At 40.7% G+C, this 26,873-nt stretch overlaps 1 protein-coding gene across 4 annotated transcripts in view; it reads left to right on the top strand.

The window, feature by feature from the left end:
- Window positions 1-490: 490 nt before the first annotated feature.
- LOC116896906 (la-related protein 1B-like) overlaps window positions 491-26,873 on the top strand; it is a 33,171-nt gene continuing 6,788 nt past the window's right edge. Inside the window, exons 1-8 of one of the 4 annotated variants that reach the window (XM_032898459.1) lie at window positions 491-1,343; window positions 12,388-12,446; window positions 12,944-13,003; window positions 14,735-14,909; window positions 19,621-19,761; window positions 22,160-22,303; window positions 22,725-22,890; window positions 26,226-26,370. In XM_032898459.1, coding sequence (XP_032754350.1) covers window positions 809-1,343; window positions 12,388-12,446; window positions 12,944-13,003; window positions 14,735-14,909; window positions 19,621-19,761; window positions 22,160-22,303; window positions 22,725-22,890; window positions 26,226-26,370 — 1,425 coding nt within the window. In that variant the 5' untranslated portion in view covers window positions 491-808. Of the gene's footprint in view, window positions 1,344-1,463; window positions 1,647-12,387; window positions 12,447-12,943; window positions 13,004-14,734; window positions 14,910-19,620; window positions 19,762-22,159; window positions 22,304-22,724; window positions 22,891-26,225; window positions 26,371-26,873 lie in introns of those variants that run through there. The other 3 variants (XM_032898463.1, XM_032898462.1, XM_032898461.1) reach the window with 3 other exon arrangements.

The following is a 26,873-nucleotide window of genomic DNA, read 5'->3' as shown; positions in this document are numbered from 1 at the left end:
GGGCCCTCATCAAACCACGCCCGCCGCACTCGCGAAGACTCCTCAGGCCGCGGTCGCCCGCAGCGTTTAGGGATGCCAGTGAGTAGGCATGTCACTCTCCGGGGTGCCCGCCCCCTATCCTGCCTCGTCCTCTACCCGCCCCGCCCCTCACCCTGACTGGCCCTCGCCCTGGTCCTTGGGCACCTCGCCTACCGAACGCTGATTCTCTTGGCTGTCTAGCCTTTATCACGCCCCGCCCACTGGCCCGCCTCGCCCTCTGCGCGCCCCGCCTCTTGGACGCCTCCGCCTCCGCACGCCCAGCCCATCGGCCCGCCTCGGCTTATAAACGCCCCGCCTATTCGACCACCCCGCCCATTGGCCCTCCTCGCCCTCCGCCCGCCCCGCCCAGTTGCCATCCTCGCCCTCTGCACGCCCCGCCCCCGACTGCCTCGCCCTCTGCACGCCCCGCCCTCTGGGGCAGTTACCGGCTAAGGCCGCGCGCGCCTCCGCGGCTCGCCAGAGATCCTTCAGACTGGCTGGAGCGCCGCGTCGTCGCCCGCGCCCGCTGAGGGCTCGCGGCTCGGGCGCGCCCGGCGCGTGTGGCGAGCTCCAGCCGTGCGCTGCGACGAGGCCGGGCGGCGGGCGGTTAGCGCTCCGCTCGGCGGGCGGGGAGGACAGGCACGCCGGGCGCTGCACGCCTCGGCGGGCGGGTTCCGCGTCCCAGGACCGAAGCGGGTCGGTGCCCCCGTGTGGAGAGAGAGGGGCGGCCGGGCTCCCCTGGACCCGGACGGCCCCAGGCTGGGCAGGAGGCTGGGGCCAGGGGCCGGCCATGTCCGCTCGCGCCCCGGTGCCCGCCGCTGCCCCCGGGAGGACCCGCCCGCCGTGGCCGGAGACCGGGACGCGCTGTTGGCAGCGGCGAGCCGGCGGGCGGAGCAGCCGGCGCCCGGCGAGCGGGAGGGCAAAGAGGCGAGGGAGGAGCGGGCCGCGGCCGCCACCAGCGCGGGGCGCGGGGAGAGCCGTCGCCGGCGCTCGTGCTGGGACACAGCGTGCCGCAAGCGGCCGTGCCCGTGAGGCCGCTGGCGCTGCACCTGGCGCACAAGGCGCGTGCGCCCGGGGGTCCCTTCGGCGGGAGGCCCCGCCGCCGCCGCCGCCACCACCACCGCCGCCGCCGCCGCCGCCACCGCCGCCGCCGCCAGCACCTCGGGACCCACCGGAGGACGTCCGTGAGGACCCAGCGGCAGCCGGCCTCGAGGACAAGCCGCCGCCGCTGCCAAAGGGGAACCCGTGGACCAAGAAGCTGCCTCAGCACCTGTCCCCGGTGGGCACCGGCGTGCCGCCGCCCGCTCAGGACTCCCCGGAGGCCGGTGAGTGCGATCCGCGGGAGGTGTTTGGTTCCTAGGTGTCATTCACCGTGCCGATTTACATAAATGGACATGTGGGAGAGGGAGCGACAGGAAGAGGTGGGACCTCAGGTTCTCCTTGACGGGTAGGGGCACGGCGTGGGTGACTGGGCAGCGCGGCCGTGTTGGGCTCGTGCCTTCACGTGTCGGCGTCCTGGACGCGGTGAATACTGTGGAAAAGTTTCCGCGAACTTGCCACAGAGTGGAAGCGAGTCGGGACGAGCCTGCGTGTGAGTAAGTGGAAGCGCGATCGGGCTCGCTCCTGAGGTAAAGTTGGTGAAACGAAAGTCTCAAAAAGCTGCCAGGTAGATGTGGCTCTGATGGCAGCTGGTATTAGGTGTTTTTCGGTTGTGTTTCAGAATGCCTGAGATAGGACAGTTGACTCGGAGTCTGGATCGCACAGCTGGTCCCACGGTAGCCTGCCTGCGCGTTAGAAATTGGGCTGTGCCATTGCGCTCGAATGCTGACCAATGCAATACAGCCCTTGGGGCTTTATTTGGGTTGCAACAACTGCAGTTCAGAAAATAAAATTAATACTGGCTTGTATTTGGTGGCGCATGCCTATTGATGTAGAGGATTAGGCGTTCGAAGCCGGACTGAGCTTATTTATTTAGTAAAGTCTTTCAAAAAGAAAAAAAAATGTTAGAATGGAAATGCTGAGTAAAACTCTCCCATTTGTTTTTAAAATTAAACTGCACTAAAATAACTAGGCTTTTTCCTGTGGAAATTGCGACTGTTTTGTTGGCAAGTTTTCGCTAGTCTGGGGAGAGTCGTTGGAACAGCCGAAGTTTGAGCATGTTTATGGGGTTGTGAGGGTCAAACGCAGCGAAGGGATCCTGTACAATTGTGATTGTTGTATCTCTCCTGTAGGGGGAGATAAATGTTGAACCAATTTAGTTTCTTAGCTTTTGCATAGAGAAATGCTCACTAACTTATTTGTTTTTTGTTATTTTGTTTGCTTTTTGAAGCACTACTTGTGTAGCCCAGGCAGGTTTGGAATCCTTGATCTTCCTGTCACTGTCTCCTTCCAGTTGCTAGGATTATAGGCATTCAGCTCTCCTCATTAATTCTAATTTCCAGGAAAAACAAAACAAAACAAAAATAGTGTATTTTGCTCTCTGTCTTATATTAGCATAATTCTAGTCTGCTGAAAAGAGCTGTTTACTGCCATTGCCAAATAAGTGAAGAGAATGTGGTATACCAAGTCTTCCTAAAATTTAGTAGAAAAACCTGTTGAATCACTTTATTGACTGCTACCCTTCCATATCTAAATTTACACATAGTATTAGGCATTATAGTATTTATTGAACTACCAAATATTAACCCAGTTTTTATAAACCCTGTTTTCCAGACTTTAAAACTTTTCAAAGTGAAACTGGAACACCCCCCCCCCCCTTTCCCGGTGATGGGGATGAACCCAGGGCTTTGAGCTTGCTGGGCAAGTACTTTATCATACTGTATGTGCAAATTTTCCACCCACCCCCTCAAGATTTTTATTGCAAATTATTTGGAAAAATATTTGACAGTTTAGCCTACTTGTGCCTTGGCTCTCCAGTCCTTCTTAGATTAAGGATACAGTGGCTTACTGGGAGTTTGGCCCATACCTGTAATTCCAGCAGGAGGATTATGAATTTGAGATTAGCCTAGATTACCAGGGTCTCAGAAAATAAGAAACCAGGCCTTTAATTCCAGCACTTTTGAGGGAGTGGCAGTGAATCTCTGAATTCAAGGTCAGCCTGATCTACTTAGTGAGTTTCAGGACAACCAGGGCTCTGTAGAGTTTTCTCAGCTCCAGTTGTACCAATGTTTCTGTATTGACAACTCTTATATCCTGGAGTCACTGCAAGGGATGCTTTTCTTCAGATCTGTGGCAGGGTAGCAATGCTGACTCTAAGCTGTTCCTCTATAATGTCTAATGGAGTGTGCCGTAGGAGTGTGCTGCTGAAAGAAATGGGTGATAGTGTTGTTATTAGTAACTAGCTAGTTGACTTTTGGCAAGATTATTGGTCTTGTAAATTAGTGACATGGATGCGTCTTCTATTTTGTTCTTTGTTTTGAGAAGGCATTTTTCTGAATTATAGAGGCTAGCAACAAATCCAGACCTCCCTCTTGGCCTTCCCAGTAGCTGAAGTAATGGGCATGAAGGAGCCTCTGCTCCCAAATCTTTCAGTACTTAAAAACCAAGAGTGCTTTTGACATGCAAGCTAGATGCCATGGCCTCCTTCTTGTTTTCCTAAGAAAAATGAATATGGTGAGCTAGAGCTTGGACAGATAGCTCAGTAGTTAAGTAGTGCTTATTGCTTTTGACAGAGCACCCACATCTGGTTCATCCAGGTTTAGGGGATCTATTGCCCTTTGGCCCCTGAGGTTGGTGCACAGACACAAAAATAAAAATAAGCAATCTTCTAAAAGATGAGATTTTAAAGGAGGGGGGATGATGAGCTGTGTGTGGCACATGCCTACAGTCCCAGGTACTTGGAAGTTTGAGACCAGCCAAAGCAACAGTGAGGCAGGGCTGCTGATGTGGCTCAGAGCTTTAGAGCACATTTTGCTTCTTTAGAGGATATGTGTAATTCCAGCTCCAGAGAAGCTTAACACTCTTCTCACCTGCTTGGGCACCTGCACTCATAAAGTACACAGATAAACACATAATTAAAGTGAAGTAAATATTTGAAAAATATAATGAGACCCTATATCAAAAAGAGAATAATAGTAATAAAAAAATCAAATGTCCAGAGATCATAGGATTCAAAGGATGCAGATTGAGCTATATTAAATTAACAGTCAATTGATAGGTGCTCCTAGAATTTATTCTACAAAAAAAAAATACTCTTGAGATAATTTTAATCCCAGCCAAACTATTACTCTTATTAATGAACTGAAGGAATTATATCCACAACTTTTTGCTATCAACATTATCAGAGGTAGATGCATGATGCATTGTAGGAACCATGGAGAGTCTTTTTAGAATATGATCATGGGCTTTATTCACTACATTTATTTGTTTTGTGTGTGTGTGTGTGTGTGTGTGTGTGTGTGTGTGTGTGTGTGTGTGTGTGTGTGTGTGTGTGTGTGTGTGTGTGTGTGTGTGTGTGTGTGTGCGTGTGCATGCATCATGGTGGTTTATGTGAAGATCAGAGAACAGCTTTGGGAGAGTTGTTTCTCTTCTTAAATCATGTGTGTTCTGGGATCAAACTCAAGTCAGGCTTGGTAGTAAGCTCCTTTACGTATGTAGCCATTTCAGCAGCCTAGCTTTCTCTAGATAAAAGTGTAGCAGATTCTTGATGGCTCCCATGTTTTAAGACACTCTCCTCCACTTTTAGGATGACTCTGGTAGTATATTGCTGTTTTGGGGAAACCAGATAAATCACTTCAGCCAGTCAGGCCCACCTAGGAATATCTTGATCAGTATTAAGACTTCTGACCCCCCAAAAAAAAAAAAAAAAAAAAGACTTCCGACCTGAGATCTTTCCAAACCATCTTAAACTTGTTATGTAGTTGTAATTATTCAATAAGCCCTTCATTAAATAACAGTCTAAGACTTGTTAATTACTTGCTTGTAGCTGTGGTTGTACAGTAAAAATCAGCCTTGTATAATTTTTCAGAAACAGTATGAAAATATTAATATTCTTTTTTTTCATTTTTGTTCTTTGAACCCTATGTTTTGAGAAAGGATCTCAATATATAGCCCTGGCTGCCTGGAATTCACCCAGTCTACATTCTAGACTGACTTTACACAGTCCACCTGCTACATAATGCTGGGATTAAAGGCGAGTACTACCATGCCTGGCTATGTTGCTTTTTTTTTTTTTTTCTTTTTTTTTCGGAGCTGGGGACCGAACCCAGGGCCTTGCGCTAGCTAGGCAAGCACTCTACCACTGAGCTAAATCCCCAACCCCCACTATGTTGCTTTTTATCAACCCACTTCCCCTTTTTTTCCCCCCACACATGTTTGCTGTTAGTGCCTTCATGAAATATGTCTTAAGCAAATTCTATTTTATTATAAAATATAAGTATATAATGTAAAAAAATGTAAAGTAATATATATCCTTATAACATGAAAACAAAACTGTTGGGCTGGAGAGATGGCTCAGTGGTTAGGAGCACTGACTGCTCTTCCTAAGGACCTGAGTTCAAATCCCAGCAACCACATGGTAGCTCACAACCATCTGTAATGGAATCCGATGCCCTCTTCTGGTCTGTCAAAAGACAGTGACAGTGTACTCACATACATGAAATAAATAAATAAAGAAATAAAAATAAAGAAAACAAACTGTTGGGGCTCACACACACACACACACACACACACACACACACACACACACACACATCCCACACACAGACTACCCATAACTTTGATCCTGTGATGTTCCCTTCAAAAAGAGTCATGTTTCTAATCTGTTTACTCATTTTTTAAAAACCTTTTAAACAATTACTTCCAACAAATATATTCTATAGAAACAAAATTTCATCCACAGTACTGGGTGATTGCTGGATGGTGCAAGCCTTTGATCCTAGTACTCAGAGGCAGAGGCATGTAGATCTTTGAGTTTGAGGCCAGCCTGATCTACAGAGTGAGTTCAGGACAGCTAGAACCACACAGAGAAACCTTGCCTTGAAAAAAAAAACAAAAAGGTACTGGGTGATCTTTTAATTTAATTTAATTTTTGAGACAGGGCTTTGTGTACCTCAGGCTGGCCTGAAACTAAGTAGCTAAGGCAGACCTTGAATTTCTGATCCTACCTCCTCTTCCTAAGTACTGTGACTACAGTCCAGTGCCACTTAGCCCTGTCTGGCTAATCCTTTATAATCTAGACTTGCTTTTAAAATCATGTAGTAATCCACATATATATAACTCTTATAGCTAATTTATCAATGGCCTATTAAGTCTTGATTGTTCCCTTCCCTTATCTTGACAAAGTAACATTTTATATGTATCTTGTTATTGTGCTTTTCCATAGCATAAATGTAGAAATCAATTGTTATACCACAGGGTATTACTGTTTGACTATAAATTGGTATTTTCTTGCTAGCATAGGAGAGAATTAATCCTTTCCTTGTTTTGTGAGTTTGAGGAGAGTTCTTTTTTTAGATGAGAGTCTTGTTGTACAGCACAGATTGACTTTTTTTTTTTAACCTCAGCCTTCCTAGTGCTAGGATTATAGGTCTGTACCACCAACGTGGTATTTTTAGGTATATTTTTATTTTATGTGTTTGGGTGTTTTGCCTACATGTATGTCTGTACCACCTGTGTATATGATGCCTTCAGAGGTCAGAATTGGATCCCCTGGAACTGGAGTTAGAGTTGGTAAACCACCATGTGGTGCTGGGAATTGAACCTGTGTCTTTTGAAAAAGTAATCAGAGCTTTTAATTTAACCACTGAGCCATCTCTCCAGCCCCCAAATGATATTTTTATTGGAGATTTTGGTTTCTTTTCCCATGGCTGCCCCTCCCCCTTCTGTCCTATATTCTTTGTATTTTTTTTTTTTAATTTTTCACGGGGTGTTTTTTATTATATCCTGTTTTTTGAAAACATGATATAATAGTATAATATAGTATACTATAATTACTTCATTTCCTCCTTTACTTTGTTCCTTTTAACCCTCCTATATATCTCTCAAATGTCCTTCAACTTTATGACCTTTTTTTTTTTTTTTTGGTTTTTTTTTTTTTTGGCCCCGGGGACCAAACCCAGGCCCTTGTGCTTCCTCTGTAACTGCCTTACCACCCGGCTAAATCCCCAGCCCCCATGACCTCTTTTTTCATTCTTTTTTTCTGAATTTTGAATCTTTTTTTAAAAAGATTTATTTCATGTGAGTACACTATCGCATCATTTAGACACGCCAGAAGAGGGTATCCCCATTACAGACAGTTGTGAGCTACCTTGTGGTTGCTGGGAATTGAACTCAGGACCTCTGGAAGAGCAGTAAGTTCTCTAAACCGCTGAGCCATCTCTCTAGCCCTCATTGTTATTCTGCATGTATTCATATTCCTATACACAGTACAACCTGCTCTGTATGTTCTTTTATTTATGTTTGCAGGGTTGACCATTTGTTATTGAATAACCAATTGTTGTTCTTCCCTTGGAAAAACTATTTCTTCCTCTTTCAGCATGCCTTTGTAGTTTGTAATTATGTGTAGTGAGGCTTAGTGGTTATTCCCCTGTCCACTTTTTCATGTCTATTATAGGAATTGTCGTGGTTTAGGTCATTTTTAGGTAATCATATTGGTAAGAATTTATGACTGTAGTTTCTGATGTTCCTATGAGACCTGATCTCACAGCAAACTCTGATCCTCTGGCTCTTAATATCCTCCACCCCTCTTTTGCAGTGTTCCCTGAACTGTAAGGGGATGAGTTGTATTGCAGTTCTACCCAATAGGACACAACTCTGCATTTTGGTCGATTGTGGTTTTCTTAAAGAGAAGTTTCAAGTTTCCTAGATGAGAAGGGAAAACTATACATGGGTATAAGGACAAATATTTAGAATGTAGATAGGGATTGTGCTGGCTTAGTAAAATGCTGGTTGTAGGTACTTCTGAGATCTGTGATTTCACTAACCTAGAATAGTTGACTAAGTTTCCTGTACCAGGCATGATTTCCCTGTTTGTCGTTGAGGTCTTGGTTCTTAAATCCAGTTAAATATTGATTATTGCCAAGGTATATGTTTTATCCATGTGTATGTGTATGTATGCACACATACAGGCTATCTATGCTATGTTACCATCTTTGATAAATCTTTTTCTTTTAAAGTTAGCTGGTCTGTGGTGCCATCTGCCTTTAACCCCAGCAGAGGCAGGCAGATCTGGGGGGTAGGGGTGGGGGTTGTAGATCACACTCCAAGACAGGCAGGAGAGAAACCATATCTCAAAAGGGTGGGGGTAATTTATTTGAACCTCCCTATTGCCTTGTTAAGTGTTCTAGATCCTTTGTAAATCTGTTTCTAGTTTTATGATGTGGGCCAAGCGCGCGTGTGTGTGCGTGTGTGCGTGCGTGCGAGAGAGAGAGACAGACAGACAGACTGACTTATAGCACATACTGATGGTAGACTCTCACAATCTCAGGCTGGTATGGCTAGTTGTGGTGACTTACCCTGTACTCCCAAGACTAGGTAGGAAAGCAAAGAGAGGAGGATCTCTGTATAACCAGTTCAAGTCAGCTGGGACTACACATCCAGGCCCTGCCTCAAATCGTGAATGAACGGAATGAGGGACAGAGGGAGTGGATAAATACAAAAAAAAAAAAAAAAAAAAAAACAACTGTAGCTTAAAAGCCTTGCTTAAAGACAATTTTCTCTTATTTTTATTTATTTATTGGTTCTTTGTGAATTTCATATTGTGTACCACAATCCCAATCATCTCTCCATTCCTTGTCCACCCTTGCAACCTACTCCCAAAAGAAAATTTTTAGTGTAAAAAGGCCCTCTCCAAACAACAACAACAACAACAACAACAACAAAGTCTCCTTGTAGAAGCTCTAGAATGTCACATTGTGTCACACAGCATAACCCTTCGTCTACACATTTTTACTTGTAAATGTTCAGTGTAGTGAGTCATTAGTCAGGTTCCAGGCCTCAGCTACACTATCAATACTGGATCTTCAAAGGCTATCCTGTTGTTGCCCTGTGTCATAGAGACCCTCCAGCTTTGGATCTGCAGGACTGATCCCTTCATGTGCTCCAGCAGTTCATAGATGGGATAGATGTTTGGTTGGGCCACTTTAAAGCCCTGGATCTGGGCCTGGGTGGTAGCAGAGTTGGTTAGCTTGCCAGCTCTTCCACACCCTTACCACCAGGGCCAGCTCTCCAGCTTTGCCTTGGTTAGCTCACTCAAGGTCACCTCAGGTAAGGGACAGACCAGCTACCCAGCCCCCAACTCCCCCCTTTCACACCCTCAGGGCTAGTTCATCCTCTTTCCCCTGGCACTAAGATCAGCTACTGTGCTGACCATATGAGGTAGTAGTGCCTGCTCTCCTTTTAGTGACCTGGGGGCCAGTTTTCCCATCTGCTGTAGGTGGCAAGGGGGGGAGAGAAGGCAGCTCTCCCTGGCTCACCCATACTCCCACCAACAGGGCCAGCTCTATTGTGGTACCCATGTGAGGTGCAGGGTCCTCTCTCCCAACTGCTGTAGCCTGTAAGGAGTGGGGCCAGCTCTGTGAGCCAGTGGCCCAGTCTAGGGAATTCACATGGACTTTGGTAATATGACTCATGTACATTGACACAGACCTCTGCTGCTGCATGGCCATGGACTCAGACATGGCCCTCAGCACAGGCCTGGACTTTACTATGGCCTCAGAGCCAGCTCCTCATATGAGACTGCCTCTCCACCCTGAGTCTCCAGTTCTACCTCTCTTTATAGTGCTCAAATCATTCCACTTCTCTTTCTTTCCTGTTCCTCCACCACATACACTGTAGTAGATCCCACTGTAGGTTGGTCCCATGGCTGGGTTATCTTCTACTGGTTTTTCCCTTTTTTTTTTTTTTTCATGTTCTACAATTTCCCATTTCTTTTTTTTCTCTCCATCTTTATTAAATTGGGTATTTCTTATTTACATTACAATTGTTATTCCCTTTGCTGGTTTCCAGGCCAACATCCCCCTAACCCCTCCTCCTCCCCTTCTATATGGGTGTTCTCTCCTCTCCATCCTCCCCCCATTACCGCCCTCCCCTCAACAATCCCGTTCACTGGGGGTTCAGTCTTGGCAGGACCAAGGACTTCCCCTTCCACTGGTGCCCTTACTAGGCTATTCATTGCTACCTATGAGGTTGGAGCCCAGGGTCAGTCCATGTATAGTCTTTGGTTAGTGGCTGGAAGTCCCTGGAAGCCCTGGTTGGTTGGCATTGTTGTTTATATGGGGTCTCAAGCCCCTTCAAGCTCTTTCAGCCCTTTCTCTGATTCCTTTAACGGGGGTCCTGTTTTCAGTTCAGTGGTTTGCTGCTGGCATTCACCTATATATTTGCTGTATTCTGGCTGTGTCTCTCAGATGAGATCTACAGGTTCCTGTCAGCCTGTACTTTGCTTCATCCAGTATCATCCTGAGTGAGGTAACCCAATCATAGAAAAACACACATGGTATGCACTCATTGATAAGTGGATATTAGCCCAAATGCTCCAATTACCTTAAGTGTACAGAACACATGAAACTCAAGAAGGATGACCAAAATGCGATGCTTCACTCCTTCTTTTAAAGGGGAACAAGAATACCCTTGGGAGGGGATAGGGAGGCAAAGTTTAGAACAGAGGCTGAACGACCATTCAGAGCCTGCCCCACATGTGGCCCATACATATACAGCCACCAAACTAGATAAGGTTTTTCCCTTTTTTAAGATTTATTTTTATTTATTTTTTCAAAACAGGGTTTCGTTATGTAGCCTTAGCTGTTCTACAACTAGGTCTGTAGGCTAGTAGAGACACAGAGATCTATCACCTCTTTTACAGAGAGTTGGGATTTTGTTTGTTTTGGTTTTGTCTCTTTGTTTTTTGAGACAGGGTCTTTCTGTAAAGCCCTGGCTGTCCTGGAATTTGCTTTCTAGACCAGGCTGGCCTCCAGCTGGGATAATCTTCCTGTCTCTGCCTCTCTACTGCTGGAGTTAAAGGCATTATGGCCTGCATGTGCTCTTTAAAGAGAATGACAGGTGAATCAATAAATGGTGTTACTTGTTTGGGGCACTAACCTTGTGTATGTTGGATAAGCTTTCCACCTTTCATTGAATTACAGCCCCAGCCCACAAAATTCTACAGAGACCAGTTACTTTCTTTTGTGTGGTTAGGTTCTGGATATCCTGGTTAGTTTGCTGATTTATTTTTTTTTTATTTTAATTTATTTGCTTGTTTAGTCAACTTGGCTCGAACTAACATTATCCAAGAAGATAATTTTCTAGAAACAACCCAGTAAGCAGCGCCCTCCATTGCCTCCAGGTTTCTGCCCCAGCTCTGTGACAGAATCTCTGTGACAAGTGCTTTCTTTCCAAGTTTCTTTTGGTGATGGTAGTTTTGTTGTTGTTGTTTTCAAGTGCTTTCCTTTCCAAGTTTCTTTTGGTAATGGTAGTTTTGTTGTTTTCTTTTTAAAGATTTATTTAGTTTACATGTATAAGTGTTTTACTTACATTTATGTATGTGTATCACGTGTGTGCCTAGTGTCTAAAGAGGTTAGAAGAGGGTGTTAGATTTTTTTGGAATTTTATTTATGGTTAAGGGTTATAGGAACTGAACCTGGGTCCTCTGTGAGAGCAAAAATGCTCTTAACCCCTGAGCTATCTTTCTAGTCCCTGGTAATGGTGTTTAACAATTACAAAATCCCTAACAGAGACCCTGGGTGTAATCTATTAAGGTTGACAAACCTGTTTGTTTCCTAGATGTAGTTTGAAGTCTTATAACACTTCTTCCAAATGTTTCTTGGTGAATGTGTTATGTAGAATATTTGTCCTATTACAAAGTGAGTTGAGGGCTAGGCTGTAACTTGGAGATAGAATATGCCTTCCCATTGATGACATGCCAAAAAAAAAAAAAAAAAAAAATAAGAGAACAAGAAAATGGGTGGAGTAGAATTTTACTTAAAGAAGTTACAGTTTTAGTTTTATTCTGTTGTTATTAATGAAAGTACTGGTTTGTCAGTTTGGTGTAAATTAGTATTTTCCAACTTTTTCTTTTTTCTTTCTTTCTTTTTTTTTTTTGAGACAAAGTTTCTCTATGTAGCCCTGGCTGTCCTAGAACTCTTTCTGTAGTCCAAGCTGATTTTGAACTATGAGATCTACTTTCCTCTACTTCCCAAGTGCTGGGAGTAAAGGTGTGTGCTACCACTACCCAGCTAGTATTTTCCACCTTTAAAATGTGGGTAACATTTAAATTTGCATGTTATAGTTGATATCTTTCTAGGAATTTGAAAAACGGATAACTTAGATTTTATTGGGAGTGGTAACTATGCTAACTTGCTAAAATTGAAATAATATTCATTTACTAAGTTTATTAAATGAAATGGTTGTAAGAACAATTTTGTATATTTTCTTTAGAGCTCAGTTCCCCCAAAATTATAAAAGCGGGAAAACTCAAGACAAAGAAATCCAACAAGGTATGCTTTTACAGGAAGTACTTTTTTAAAATCATTTTGAAACAATTCTGCTTGAAAGTCTGATCCTTGAAGTGGTCCTAAGATCACTGAAGTTTTACTTCAAAGTGGTTGAAAGTCTACATATAAATAAATATAGATAATTTTAAAAATTACTATTGCTTTATTTGATTTTGTTATTTCTTTTTGCCCTGTCGTTCAGACAGGGCCTCACTACATAGCCTTGGCTGGCCTGGAATTCAAAAATGTCACCTGCCTCTGCTTCCTTACTGGGATCAGAAGTGTGTGCTGCTATATCTAGCTTTTCGCTTTTGCTGAGACAAGGTCTCCTTGTAGCCTAGGGTTAGCCTTTTTCACCCATGATTGATACCAAATTCCTGTTCCTCCTAAGATTGCTGGCATGGACCACCATGCTATGCTACAAAACTACCTTTAGCAATTTTTTTCTCTTTAAAAATTCTAAAAATCATTTTCAGTTATAACACTTATTACTTTTTTAGGCTAGTGACTTCAGTGATATGGCAAACTGGCCAACACCAGGTGAATTGGTTAACACGGGGGTAAGTGTTTTAATTCTGTTTTAAAAAGAAAATTCTTATTTCAGCATTACTGTGATGGGTATACATGAAGATGTGGCTCACCAGTAGGAGTCTTGACTTCCAGCATCTTTTCCTACAAAGTAATATTAGTAATGAATTTGGTGCCTTAACATTTACCCCAGAGTGTATTTTTATAATAATGATCACATATAAGTTATAATACATCAATTTTACATTTTATATGATTATATCTCTTGATAAGAAGATGGTACAAATTTGATAGCTATTCTTTTCATAGTTTTACCCAAATTTTAAGATAATTTCATTATATTTCCCTAACTGGCTTATCCTCAGGAGTTGGGGTGAGGTGTTTACATTTTGTTCTATGGTCTTTTTTTTTCCAAAAAGGATTAAATTTTATTTTTTAACTAAAGAAACTAGATCTACTTAATATATTTAAGTATTTTGCCTGTATAGGCACCATGTGCATAATTGGTGCCTGTGGAGGTCAGAAGGACTGCCTGGAACTGTAATTAAAGGTGGTTGTAAGAAACTGAGGTCCGTTGTAAGAGTTAACACATGCTCTTAACTGGTGAGCCATCTCTTCAGACCCTAATCATTATTTTTTTTTCAGGGGAGTTTGTTTTTTATTTTTGAGACAAGGTCTCTATATATAGCTCTGACTGTCTGAACTCACTCTGTAGATTAGACTGCCTTCAAACTCATTGTGATCTCTCTGCCTCTGCCAATAAAATGCTGGGATTAAAGGAATATATCACTATACCCAGCCTTAATATGATAGGCTGTTATCAGACTGTGCATGTAAACTCATTACCACGACCAGAAAATAAGCTTGGCTCCTGCTTGCAAGTGTTGCAGCCATCCCTGCCATCTAGCAAGTCCCGATAAGCTGTCTCCTACTATAAATTATATTTTCTGTGTATGTTGAATACTGTAGGAAGCACTGTGGTTTCTGGCTTACTAAAGTACTATTATCTTAAAATTATGTTTTTTTGTGTCAGTAATATTTCAATTCACAGTTGTAACACGGTTCACTCATTTATTTTGATTTGAGTTATTGTAAACGAAACTCTATAAAGCTTTTGCACAGAAATTTCCTTTTTTCCCCCATAGTAGTAGATAACTAGGGAAAAGAATGGCAAGATCATATCCTAGCTATTATTTAGTTTAAGTAATTGCCAAACTTGTTCCCAGTGATAGTATCTTAGAATTTCAGTTACTTCAGTCTCAGTACTCTTAATTTGGTCAGTTATTTTTTAAGAAATGATTTATTTTTATTTTATGTACATCTATGTTCTTCCTGTTTGTATGTATGTGAGGGTTTCAGATCTCCTGGAACTGGAGTTATATAGATAGTTGTGAGCTACCATGTGGGTGCTGGGAATCGAACCCCTTTCTTTGGAGGAACATCCAGTGCTCTTAACAATTGAACCATCTCTTCAGCCCAAGTTGGTCAGTTTTTTAAAACTATATCCATTGTGATAAATATGTGATTTATTTGCACTTCTTTGAATGATGGCAGCATATTCATGTGCTGGTGAAATTGGGTATATAACCTTTACCTTATGCATACTATTAGACAAGTGTCCTACTCCCCAGGTTTTTACTTTTGGTAAGTTATTTGGTTTTGCATTTTAAAGCAATATTTAGCATAGGTATATTGACTTGTTTTTTTAGTGAAATGCTAATAAAAATGATTCTATTCAGAACACTTTTTTTGGGGGGGGGCAGTCTCAGAGTGTTATCAGCCAAGGAAATAAAAAGCCACAAATTAGAAAAGAAAAAGAAGAGAAGATTGAAAAAAGAAGCAACAGTGAGAGCAAAGAGAACCGGGAAGCAAAATTAGATGGTCCTATTGAAAACGTCAGCGAGGATGAAGCTCAGTCAAGCAGCCAGCGAAAGAGAGGTGAGCTGGTCTGAGTCTATTTTAACTTAAAGTTTTGAAGACTGCATGCTGATGAATTGTAGTTATGTCTCTTTGTCATCACATGTTCAACCTCCTGAAGTAGTGACTGATTTGGCCTGTTTGGTCTTCTGGCCTGCCCCGCCACTATTCTGTAAAAAAAAAAAAAAAAAAAAAAAAAAAAAAAATGGAGTGAAATTCTTTATAGATTCTCTTGCAGATATATTCTTGGATTATAGTCTTTTCTTAAATTTATATTCAAATTACTCCCTGCATTTCTGAGAAAATGAAAAAATTGGTTTTCTAAGAGAAAAAGTGAAAACAATTTTAGTCAGTGTATTAAGGATTTTTTGGTTTTATTTTGTTGTAGCACAGAGTGGCCTGGAACTTTCTTTTGTCTCCAACAATTTTTTTTCAAGATTTTATTTTTAATTATGTGTGTGCAAGTGTGTGTCAGTATATGGGTATATGCATGTGGGCACAGATAGCCATAGAACTTAGAAGAGGGTGTTTGATCCCTGGAGTTGTAGGCAGTTCTGAGTTCTTCAACATGAGTTCTAGGAGTGGAACTGGGTCTTCCAGAATAGCAGTTTATGTTCTTTAACCACTGTGTCATCAATTCTCCAGCCCCAATTTTAGTCAGGGTTTTCCCTGAAAAGATTAAGTTATGAAGGAAAAATTTACTGCCCTAAATTCTTTTCCATTTTTTTTCCTGGACTCTTCATATCTTCATGCGTTTAGGGGCAAGCTTGGTGAGAGCCTATACTCATTCAGGGTTCTGAGTCTAGGATGGTCAGCAAGAGAGAGAGAGGCAATGTTCAGGTAACTTGAAATGAAGAGGGTGATTGCTTTAGGCAGGCATTTACTCTGCAGTGGTGAAATGACACACGAAGGTATGGCACTTAACTTCATGGCTGTCAGGACCAATATATATCCTAAGCACATACAGCACTTACTTGAATCATTGTCTTTTAAAACTTGTTTATTTGAGGAAGGCCTTTTCTGTGCAGTTCTGGCTATCCTGGAACTCACTATGCAGACCAGGCTGGCCTCTCTCAAATATTGTCCTGCTTCTGACTCCTGAATGCTGGGATTAAAGGGATAGAGGTGTGTACAGCCATGACTGAGTTTTTATTAAATAGTTTTATATTTTATAATAATCCTTTATTAAATAATTGTAAGAGTTAAGGACTAGGTTGCTTTGATCTACTAAGCAAAGCTTGACTTAGAATAAGCAACTGTTAAACATTTCTCCCTGTTCATTAACAGCTTTGTCACTTAACATTTTTCTTGCTTTTTCTATAATAGTGATCATGGCTGTCTAGAATTCATACATATGAAAGACCTGTCATTTTGCTTTAGTTTGTCTTTGTTGCTTTAGTTGAAATTGATGGGTCAATACTGTTAGGCGTTCTCTATATAGCCAGATAAATTTAAGCCATATTTAAGCCATGAATTGTGCACTTACTGCATGCTTTTTTTTTTTCAATGAAGATATTAACTTATATATTTCTCTTGGTTTCTCAAGACAGGGTTTCTCTGTGTGGTTCCTGGCTGTCCTGGAACTCACTCTTTAGACCACGCTAGCCTCCAATTCAGAGCTCATCTGCCTCTGCTTCCCAAGTGCTGGGATTAAAGGCATATACCACTACCCAGTGAAAAATTTATATTTTATCGATGGGGGTGGCTGCATACACATGTCACTGTATCCACGTAGAGGCCATAAAACAACTTGCAGGAGTTGCCTTCTCTCTACAATGTGAGTTCCAAGGATTCAACTCCAAAGCTCCAAAGCACTTTGATGTATATGCAGAGCCAGCACATAAACCCAGCATGTATTTTTTTCTTTGTTCATTTATTTATTTAATTTGTTTATTTGAGACAGGATTTCTCTACACAGTCTAGACTGGCCTGGAACTTAACTATATAGACCGGGCTGGCCTCAAAACTGACAGATATCCCCTGCCCTTGCTTCTGAGTATGATATTAAGGTTTGCACCACCATGCCTGGTTTCTTTTTGACTTTAAAGAAGGGCTTGAGGGACTGGGCGGTTAGCTCAGGCCAAAAAGTGTTTGGCATCCACACATGAGGACCCAAATTTAATCCCCAGAACCCACATGAAAAGTGAGGTATGAGGGCAGAACTTGTGAGTTGGAGACAGGTTTGGTAGGGCTCACTGGCCAGCCAGTTTAGCAGAATTAGTGAGAAATGAACATTTTTTCTGAGGACAACTCCAAAGGTTGTCCTCTGATCTCCATGTACAACATGCATGTATAACATATGCTCATGCATGTGCATACACAAATAGTTTGGGCTACCATTCACTTGGAAAAATTTGAGGCCAGCCTGCCTTTGTGAGTACAGAGCCTGCTAAGACTACAGTCAAGACCCTGTCTTGAGAAACCAAAAGATAAAGTAGTCAAAGTTGGGATTGGGTTGGGAGGGTGAGCAGCATCATGCAGACTTTCTAAAACAAAACCATTTTATAGTTTTGGTTGTTTGGTTATTTGAATTTGAATTTTCAAGACATGATTTCTCTGTGTAGCCCTGACCATCCTATATATAGAGTTCCATAGAGCAGGCTGGCCTCTAACTTAGAGATCCACTCAGCTTTGCCTGAGTGTCCCTACTGCTGCATCTATTTGAGTGTGTGTCCACAGCATGTATGTGGAGGTAGAAGGCAACTTGCAGGAGTCAGTCCTCTCCTATATGGATTTTAAGGGTCAACTTTGGTTTGTCAGCTTTTTGGAAGGTGCCTTTACCTGCTGAGCTATCTTGCTGCCATAATCTTTTTTTTCTTTTAAATATATTTTTTAAAGATTTATTTATTATATATAAGCAGACTGCTGCTGTCCTCAGACACATCAGAAGAGGGCATCAGATTTCATTACAGATATTTGTGAGCCACCACGACGTGGTTGCTGGGATTTGTACTCAGGACCGGAAAAGCAGTCAGTGCTCTTAACCACTGAGCCATCTCTCCAGCCCTAATCATTTTTTCTTAAAGTACTTTGCCCTCTTTTTTGTCGTAAATCTTTTTAATTTTGTAGAAAATAGATATCAGGTATAATAATAACATTTTTTTTTCTTTTTTGAGACCAGGTCTCTCAATCTACTTCTGGCTATCATGAGACTCGCTGTGTAGCCCAGGCTGGACTTAAACTCACAGAAATCCACTTATTTTTGCCTCCCAAATGCTGGAAATAAAGACATACACCACCATGCCTGGCAACCAAGATAATTTTAAAGTTACCAACCAGTCTCTAACAGATTCTTTTTTCCTCCTCTCCTGCCCTCTCCCTTCCTTTATCCTCCCTTGCCTTCTGTTCCTACTTCTGCCTTCCCTTGTCATTTGACCTTTTATTCAGACAGGGCCTTTTTTGGTTCTAATCTGGCTTTGAACTATTAATCCTTTGCCTCAACACCCAAGTTGATGGAATTATAGTCCTGAACCACCCACCACACCTGTTGTTTTAGTTCCCTTTACAAGTGGATGGATTCATTTTTTGATTTTGATTATGGTTAAAAGATAGTCTTTGGTGGGGAAGTCATGGTGGCAGGATCTGGAGTTATTGGCTTTTGTTATTCCCAGGCAGTAGAAAGCCAAAAAGCTTTTGCCCTGCTCATTCTCATGTGCCCTGGCCTATAAAATAGTGCTGGCTACTATTAACTCTGGCCCACCTTAATTAACAGACTCTAAAAAAATCTTATAGATTCTTATAGAGGCTTGTTCCTTGATTATTCCAAATACCTTCAAGTTGACAATTGATATTAAACATCATCAAGTGGACACTCTTTATTCCAGTAGTTGTAAAGCAGATGGATCTTTGTGAGTTTGAGGATAACCAGAGCTCCAGAGTGAGACCCAGTTATGGAAAAAAAGAGAAAGAAAGAAAGGAAAGAAGTGAAATTAACAGCATCTTTTTTTTATTAGATTTTTTTTTGATGTGTACCCCAGGATATTGAAATCCTCCTGCCCTAGCCTCTCGGGAGCTAGAATGACAGGCATGAGCCATTTTATTCAGCTTCTTTTGTCTTCTGTGTGTCTTTAATATTGACCAGTAATAAATACTGGTAATATCATGTCAAGAAAATTGTATCAAGGAGGAAACATCTTATACTTATTCCTCACCTGCTTTTGAGAAACAAATGACTACTTCAGTGTTCTGAAGCCAAAGTCTCTGGGTTTTTTTATGATTTTGTGTGCTTATGTATTTATGTGTATATGATTTGTGTATGCATGCATAAGTGTATAGAGGCTGGTTACTCTCAGTTTTATTTCTCTTACTGAACCTGAAACATATTGATGGGCAAGCCCCAGAGATCCTCCTTTTTCTGCCTCCCCATCCCTGAGTGTTGGCATCATAGGCCTGGCTCTTATGTAGGTGCTAGAGGTGACACTCAGGGCCGTGTACTTAGCTAGCAAGTATTTACTAATGGACTCATCTTCCCAACTCCTGGGATGTTGGTTCAATTTTTTTTTTTTTTTTTGTAGTTTACTGGCTTTTCACTTGCTAGTAGAAGTATTTGCACAAACTTAGTGAAAGATAGGTCTATAAAAATAAAAAGAATTCTTTTGGTATTCTACATACAGAAAATCATTCAAAGGCAGACTGAATCTTTAATTAAAATTCAGAGTGCTTTTAGAATTACACAGCCTTCATGAGAATTGTACATCATCATGAAACAATTTTGTTTTGTTTTATTTTCAAGCTAATAAGCACAAATGGGTACCACTCCACTTAGATGATGTGAGACCAGACAGCCAGGAAAGACCTGGGTCCCGGAACAGCTCTAGATGTCAACCTGAAGCAAATAAACCAGCGCACAACAATAGAAAAAGTGATACACGAAGTAAGTATCATTTCAAGAGTGCCGTGAATTTGAACAAACATAGCTTTAGCACTTACCATTGGAATTGTATAGAGTAAACTGCAGACATATCTAAGTCTACATATCTTCAGCGGACATGTCTAAAGAGTAGTGCAATTATGGCACCTAACAACAAGGCTGAACACAATATAGCTTATTCCAATGTTGGTGTTTTTATCTTTTTGGTTTTCCAAGACAGGGTTTCCTTGTGCAGCCCTGGTTGTCCTTAGAATTCTCTCTGTAGGCCAGGCTGGCTTCAAACACTTTGTTGTAGGCCTCCTGAATGCTGGGATTCGAGGTATGTGCCACCATCTCCTGGCTTAATTTTATATCTTATTTTATATTTTGAGACAGGACTTTACTATTTAGCTTACTCTGTAGCCAGGCATGTGTGTATCTGACCTCAGATTTGTGATTTCCTGCCTCGACCCCTTCGAGTGCTAGGATTACAGACAGGCGCTATCACTCCCTTAATCTCCACCATTGTCTTAACAGTTCCTTTGCTTTGACTTCCTTGACATTGATTTTTTCTTTTTTATAAGACAATTGAATGATGATGGTAGTGATTATGTTTCTTTTGAGATAGGGTCTCTCTGTGTAATCCAGGCTGACCTTGAATTCAGAGATCAGCCTGCCTCTGCCAATTAAAATTTTGGAATTAAAGGCATAAACTGTTCCCTGCAAGATAATAGTTGGTTTTAAACAGATTTTTTTTTTACTTTGGGCTATGTTTTGAGTCATGTTTCCTTATGATTAGTTTTTAATTACAAATTATTAGTAGAAATACTTTTCTTTAAGACAAGGTCTCTGTATAAACCAGAGATCTATTAGCCTCTCTTATTTCTCGAGTGCTGGGATTAAAAGTGTGTACCACAGTGCCTGGCATCTAAATACTTAGATGATATTTATGTTTCAATAGCAAACTTTTTGTAAGTTTATTATGGTATAATGTAAAAGAAGGCCTACTTTGGGTTAAGGTAGGACTACTTGGTTTAACTGTTCTGGATATCACTGAATATTGTTGTACAGATTGGCCTTGAACCCAAAGTCCTCCAACATCCCAATAGCTAGGATTGTAGGTGTATAGCCATTTTTGGCAAGAATATTTTAGGGGCTGGAGTGATAATTAAGAATGTTTACTTCTTTTGAAGATAAGTGTTAGATTCCAGCACCTGCATGACAACCACCTATAACTCTTGTTCCAAGGATCCAAGGGTCTCTTCTAACATCTGTGGGCTTTTCTTCACATGTGGTAGACATAAATCCATATACAGACACATAAATTGCAAAGAATTTTAAACTGTCATAGAAGATGGGGTTATAGGGTCTAGGGCTTTCAGTTGGAGAGATAATGCTGGATGTCCTTTCTGAAGAATGCATAGATGTGGGGTGTGGGCTAATGAGTGGAAATGGGGGGTTATGGAACACATCTGAACAGCATACAGTAATTCCTTCTTTCTCACTCTTGCCTGACCACCATCAAAAATCTTTGTTGTAGGCCATGGCAGTTCACCTTTAACAGTACTCATGAGGTAGAGGCATAGGGATCCCTGAGTTTGAGGATAGCCTCTTGTGTACAGAGTGAAAGTGGGAGAATATTATAGATACAATTCTCTTGTTCTTTTTGTCTGGATTTTTTATGTGATTTCAGTTTTCCTTTTTTAAAAAAGCATGCCTTTTATTTGAATGGTAGTATTTCTTCCTTACATGTTTTATAGAAAGTATTTTTAGGGAAGTTTTATGTATAAATACAATAGCCATGGAGCATTGTAAATATGTATATAACATATTATTAGCATATTATTGTCTTTCTAGTATGTCATTTACTTAATACAGAATGTTTTCTATATGCTCAGCACCTCCTTACCCCAACCCACTTTTTATGCTAAAGATATTGATAGTAACCTTGGATTCTTGCTCTTTAAATACAGCCTGGCTACTATCAACTAGGATAGAAGAGAGGAAGGATGTGGTAGCTCCTGCTTAGTGATCACTATGGCAGGTTTATGCAGGAATTTCTAGGAGTTCAAGGCCAACCTGGGCTACCAAATCTGACACTATCTTAAGGCCTGGCGCTTATTAACGCCTGCCTTTAATCCCATCACTTGGGAGGCAGCCCCAGGCAGCTCTCCAAATTCAATGCCAGCAACCCCACCTAAAAAATGATTTTTTAAATTTAAAAAAAAAAAAAAAAAAAAAGACCCAAGAGAGGGGGAAGTGGGTGACTATAATTAAATGCATTGTATGCACATGAAAAGAATAAATAAGAGGTGCTTTTAAATTCAAAGAGGAAAAAATGGGGGAGAGAGTCGTTACTATATTTTCATAGAGATCATTATTTTATTGTAAATTTGAATGTATTAAATATTTTTATTTGAAGGTTGGAGACGGGATAGAGAAAAGAGAGATGATCAAGATGAAGTATCCAGTGTGAGAAGTGAGGGTGGTACCATCCGAGGTTCCACTAGAGGCCGGGGAAGAGGCCGGGGCCGAGGAAGAGGCCGAGGTCGAGGAAACCCTAGATGTAAGATATGAGATTTTTTCCCCCCTCTGTTAAATAAGGTGAACTTTGAAATAAAATTAGCAATTAGCCTTTTTTTCAATGTTGTCCTATATTATGTTAACATTTTTTACTTTTTTATTTTTATGTGTGTGGTTTAGGTCAGGGTGCCACGGTATGCATGTGGAAATCTGAGAACAAATTGCAGGAGTTGGTTCTCTCTATGATGTGACACCTGGAGGTTAAATGCAGGCTATTAGCTTGGTGACATGGGCCTTTCCCTGCTGAGCTATCTCAGTGATCCTCTGGCAGGATGGGTCAGCAAATCATTTTAGTTTGATAGTAAATTTGGTTTTTGTGTTTGAAGTTTTTAATTTTGGATTTCTTTTTGTAGTTACTGCTTATTTTTTAATTTGTGATCACCTTTCTTTTACTTTGTATCCAGTGAACTTTGATTATTCATATGGTTATCGAGAGCCAGGGGAAAGGACTGAGCAGCCATTTCCTACAGAGCTTAACACCAGCATGATGTATTACTATGATGATGGCACAGGTGTGCAGGTGTATCCTGTGGAAGAAACACTGCTTAAAGAGTACATTAAGCGCCAAATGTAAGTACATGTCAAAGACAGAAGGCACTCACATCTGTTTCAGTAGCAAATTTATTATATATCTGACTTACCATATTTTCAAAACTGCAATAGTAAAATTACAGAATGGGAATATTATTTTGATTTTTTTCTAAGAGTTTGACAAAATAGGTGTCTACAAACTTTTCTTTTTGTTTATATGCCTGTCATTTAAGAGTAGTTGAAATGTCATTGTGCAATGAGTAAGTATGAAAAAATGTAAGACTAAAACTTCTTCATATTATTTAAAATAAGTAAAATATGTCTCATTTGCAAATAGATAATTAAAATTTGTAAATGAGCTGGGTGTGGTGGTACATGCCTGAAATTCTGAGGAACATTGCTGAGTTCAAAGCTAGCCTGAGACGCAGAGCAAAACCCATATGATAAAAAACAAAACACTTGTAAATGATTAAAATAGTGCCTGATGTTTCAAAATTTAATAGCAACTGATGGCTGCATTGTCTTTTATCTTTTAAGCTCTGAATTCTTCATGGCATCTATTAAAGGAGAATATTTTTAAATAATACACTAGTCCTCTGTAAGAACTCTGCTTATTCCAAATATATATTTTGCATATCTGCATGGTATGTTTATATCATGGAAATTACAAAGAATACAAAACATGCCCCCCAAAAAACCCCACAACTTTCCCAAGTAATTTGTGTAACCAACTGGGTAAAATCTTAATTACTTCTCTACCTTACATGATGAAGGAAAATGGTCTATTTTTGAGAGGGCATAAGCATTTAAAATACACACATTTTTATATATATATAAAAAGGATGGGACCCTCCTCTGTAATTAGACTTTATTTTTTTCATTGGTGTCAACCAGTCACCTTTGGTTGCCTTAGTAGTGGTAGATGTGATGGGCTACCAGTACAGAGCAACTTGCTTATTTTGTTCTTGCTTCCTTTGTTATGGTTGACACAAAACTAAGCAAAGGGCCTTTTTGTGGCCAGAAAGTGCCTGTCAACTTCATACCATTATTCCTGTCTTCTTTTGTAACTCTTACTGCTAGGTCCTTCTGAGACCTGACAGTGAACATGCAACTCCATGTCAGGATAATCGGCATCCACTGTGCTCATGAGTGAGGGAGGAGCAGAGCTGCTTCCTTGTTGACAGTTTCTGGTCATGCAGTGTAGAATGCAGAGCTGCTAAGGTAGGACATGTATGTCCCCTAGGACACTGAGCAAAATGTCAGACATTGGTCATGACTCTTTTTTGTTGTTTCAGTGGCAGGGTTTTTGGCAAACATCCATGGAGTGTCTCTTAGAGATGCGGGTTTACACTTTGCTCACTGTAGTGGTCAGGCTATTTCTAGTCAGTACTTAGAGAGGTGAAGTGATGGATTAGGGTCTGCATTTGCATTTTTGTCCTTTTCTCCTTTTTAAAGTTTTTATTGTACTTTGATACTAAATATTATTTTACTATTACTACATTCTAACCAACTGATTGAACTAGGTAGATGAAAATATATTTTAAAGTTGCTTTATTATTCCTAGTGGATAGTCTTAGTCACTTTAAATGAAAAATTTCTAACAATTAAATGCTAAATGCTGTTTTTATTTTTATTTATTTTTTCCTTTTGAGATAGGCACTCATAGAGTGACTGAAACTTCTGGTCCCTCCTGTCTCAACTTTTCAAGTACCCGCTACTTTGTCACCACACTGGGCTAAATTTTAACACTGATCAATCTCTTGTCATTCAAATTTATAGATTAGTATGTTTGTATAGCATAGACTATAGCTAATAGTGATTTGTGGATTTACTTACATAGCTTTGGTTTTCACCATGGATCAATTACTACTGATTTAGGAAACTGCATTAAATACAGTTCTAACTTATGACTACATCAGATGGCTAGTATAATGTCCCAGGTTTTGTAATCTCAGACATTTCAAGATCCTGAGGCAATGGGATTAGGCACTTGAGGTGGAATAAAAGTCAGAACACACAATTTATTAGTGTCACCCAGATGTCAGTAAATAAGCTCTATGAGAACTTTGCACCTTGACTGATGAATATTACACAGGACAGATTTAGATCATATGTTTTTAAAGTATTTTCCCCCTCTCCCACAAGTGAAATGTTATTCCTAATCAGTTAATATTTAGAGGTGCTTAGTTATTCAAGGTTAGAATTTGTCCTAAGTAGTTCAAGGTTACCAAGTAATGGAGTTAGTTGTACACTAAGGAGTGTGAAATTGTGTGCTTTCTCCTACCTTGCTGCCTCCCAAGAACTTTCTCTGGGCTTGGGAAGCTAGCTGTAGGACTGTAGGATTGCCCGTTATAATGTAGCCATGGGTTCTCTTTATCCCATCTGGGACCCCGATCTCTGTCTCTAGAGTCACATTATTTTCTTTTTACTATATGGATGCTGTACTTTAAATGTATATTTTCCACTTCATTAAAAAAAATTTCCTTCTGGGTCTTTTATGACTTATCTTTAAGTTTATTGTCTTTGGCTAGACTGATAGTTGCCTGTTTATAATCTGTATGGGGCAAGGTTAAGTGGATCTGTACTTAAATAACTCTAACCCCAAATTATCTAAGCATTGTCTCTATCTTTTCTCTTCATGGACTTACTTCATGGAGCCAGTGATACGTCTTTTTTAGATATATTATTCTTCCCTTTGTTTGGAAATGCTGAGGACCAAAAAGCTTGGGCTTCTATGAGTTATGCATGATTATGTTGGCATGATTTTTACTTAGTTGTGTGCTGGTTGCTAAGGGTCCTAACATACAATGTTAGGGTGTTGTTATTTTGGGGGTAGGGGGACAAAGGACCTTATGTTTGAGTATGAATCAACAAAAGACACTCTCAAGTGCTCTGTTCTTTCCAGTGTTTGGGAGGTAGTAAACTGATATATTTAGTTTTGTTATTATTTAGGGTTTAATGAAGCAGGTGGAGGTAACTTTGCTATAGGATCTTTCAGTGAATGACTCATTGAAAAATTCAGTGCTGTAGAATTTTCACTTACCCAGCAAGTATATGTCTGTATTCTGAACAATATAAACAAATGGATTTTTAAATTATATTTTAATTTGTTAGACATAAGTTTAGTTAAATGATTATCATTAACTTTTAATGAGTTTCTGCTTGTGTGCAAAAGAAATTTATCAATTGAGCAGGGTTTTGCTTGGTCTCATGTTTGCCATCTGCTATATTATGTTCCATGTATATTTTGCCTAACATGTAAATATAGCAGTACTACTAACCAGAGGAGAATGATTTGATAAGTTGTTCTAAGCAGTGGGTACATGTCTGTGTTGCCACATGAGTGGGTAAACTCGTCCGTCCTCTTTTCTTAGTGAGTATTACTTCAGCATAGAGAACTTGGAACGGGACTTCTTTCTTCGAAGAAAGATGGATGAGCAGGGATTTCTGCCCATTTCCCTGATTGCTGGTTTTCACCGTGTGCAGGCTCTCACCACAAACCTTAATCTCATCTTGGAGGTAAATATTTATTTAAAACAATAAAAAGTCAAACTTAAAAACTGTCCTTAAAAAGTGTTTAAAAAGGAGGACTACTCAGTGGTAGAGCATTTGGCCAATACACATGAGATCCTCTGTTTATCCCCAGAACTAGCTCCCTCCCCACTCCAAAAAAAATAGGAAAGAAAGAAAAGTGGGCTGCTGAGATGCTTCCATGAGTAAGGGTGCTTGCTATCAACTCCGAAGACCTGTGTCCTACCCACAGAGTCCATGTGGTGGTGGAAGGAGAAAACCAACTTGTACAAGTTTTTCTCTGATTCCACATGTTCACCATGGCATACTTATGCAAGGCCACACTATACACACAACATGCGCACACACTATACAAATACTGGTTATATGTTTAAAAAGTAAGCTGACCAAGGTGTTGGGTAAGAATTGGTAAGTTCAAGACAAATCTGAGCTACAGAGCAAGACCCACTCCTAACTCCTAGAGAAGTATGCTAGGCATGGAGATTTAAAGC

The sequence above is a fragment of the Rattus rattus genome, chromosome 3 (assembly GCF_011064425.1).
Source record: "Rattus rattus isolate New Zealand chromosome 3, Rrattus_CSIRO_v1, whole genome shotgun sequence".
In the NCBI taxonomy this organism is placed as follows: domain Eukaryota; kingdom Metazoa; phylum Chordata; class Mammalia; order Rodentia; family Muridae; genus Rattus; species Rattus rattus.
The sequence above is the reverse complement of the archived record's forward strand: the minus strand, read 5'-3'. Positions and strand labels throughout refer to the sequence as shown.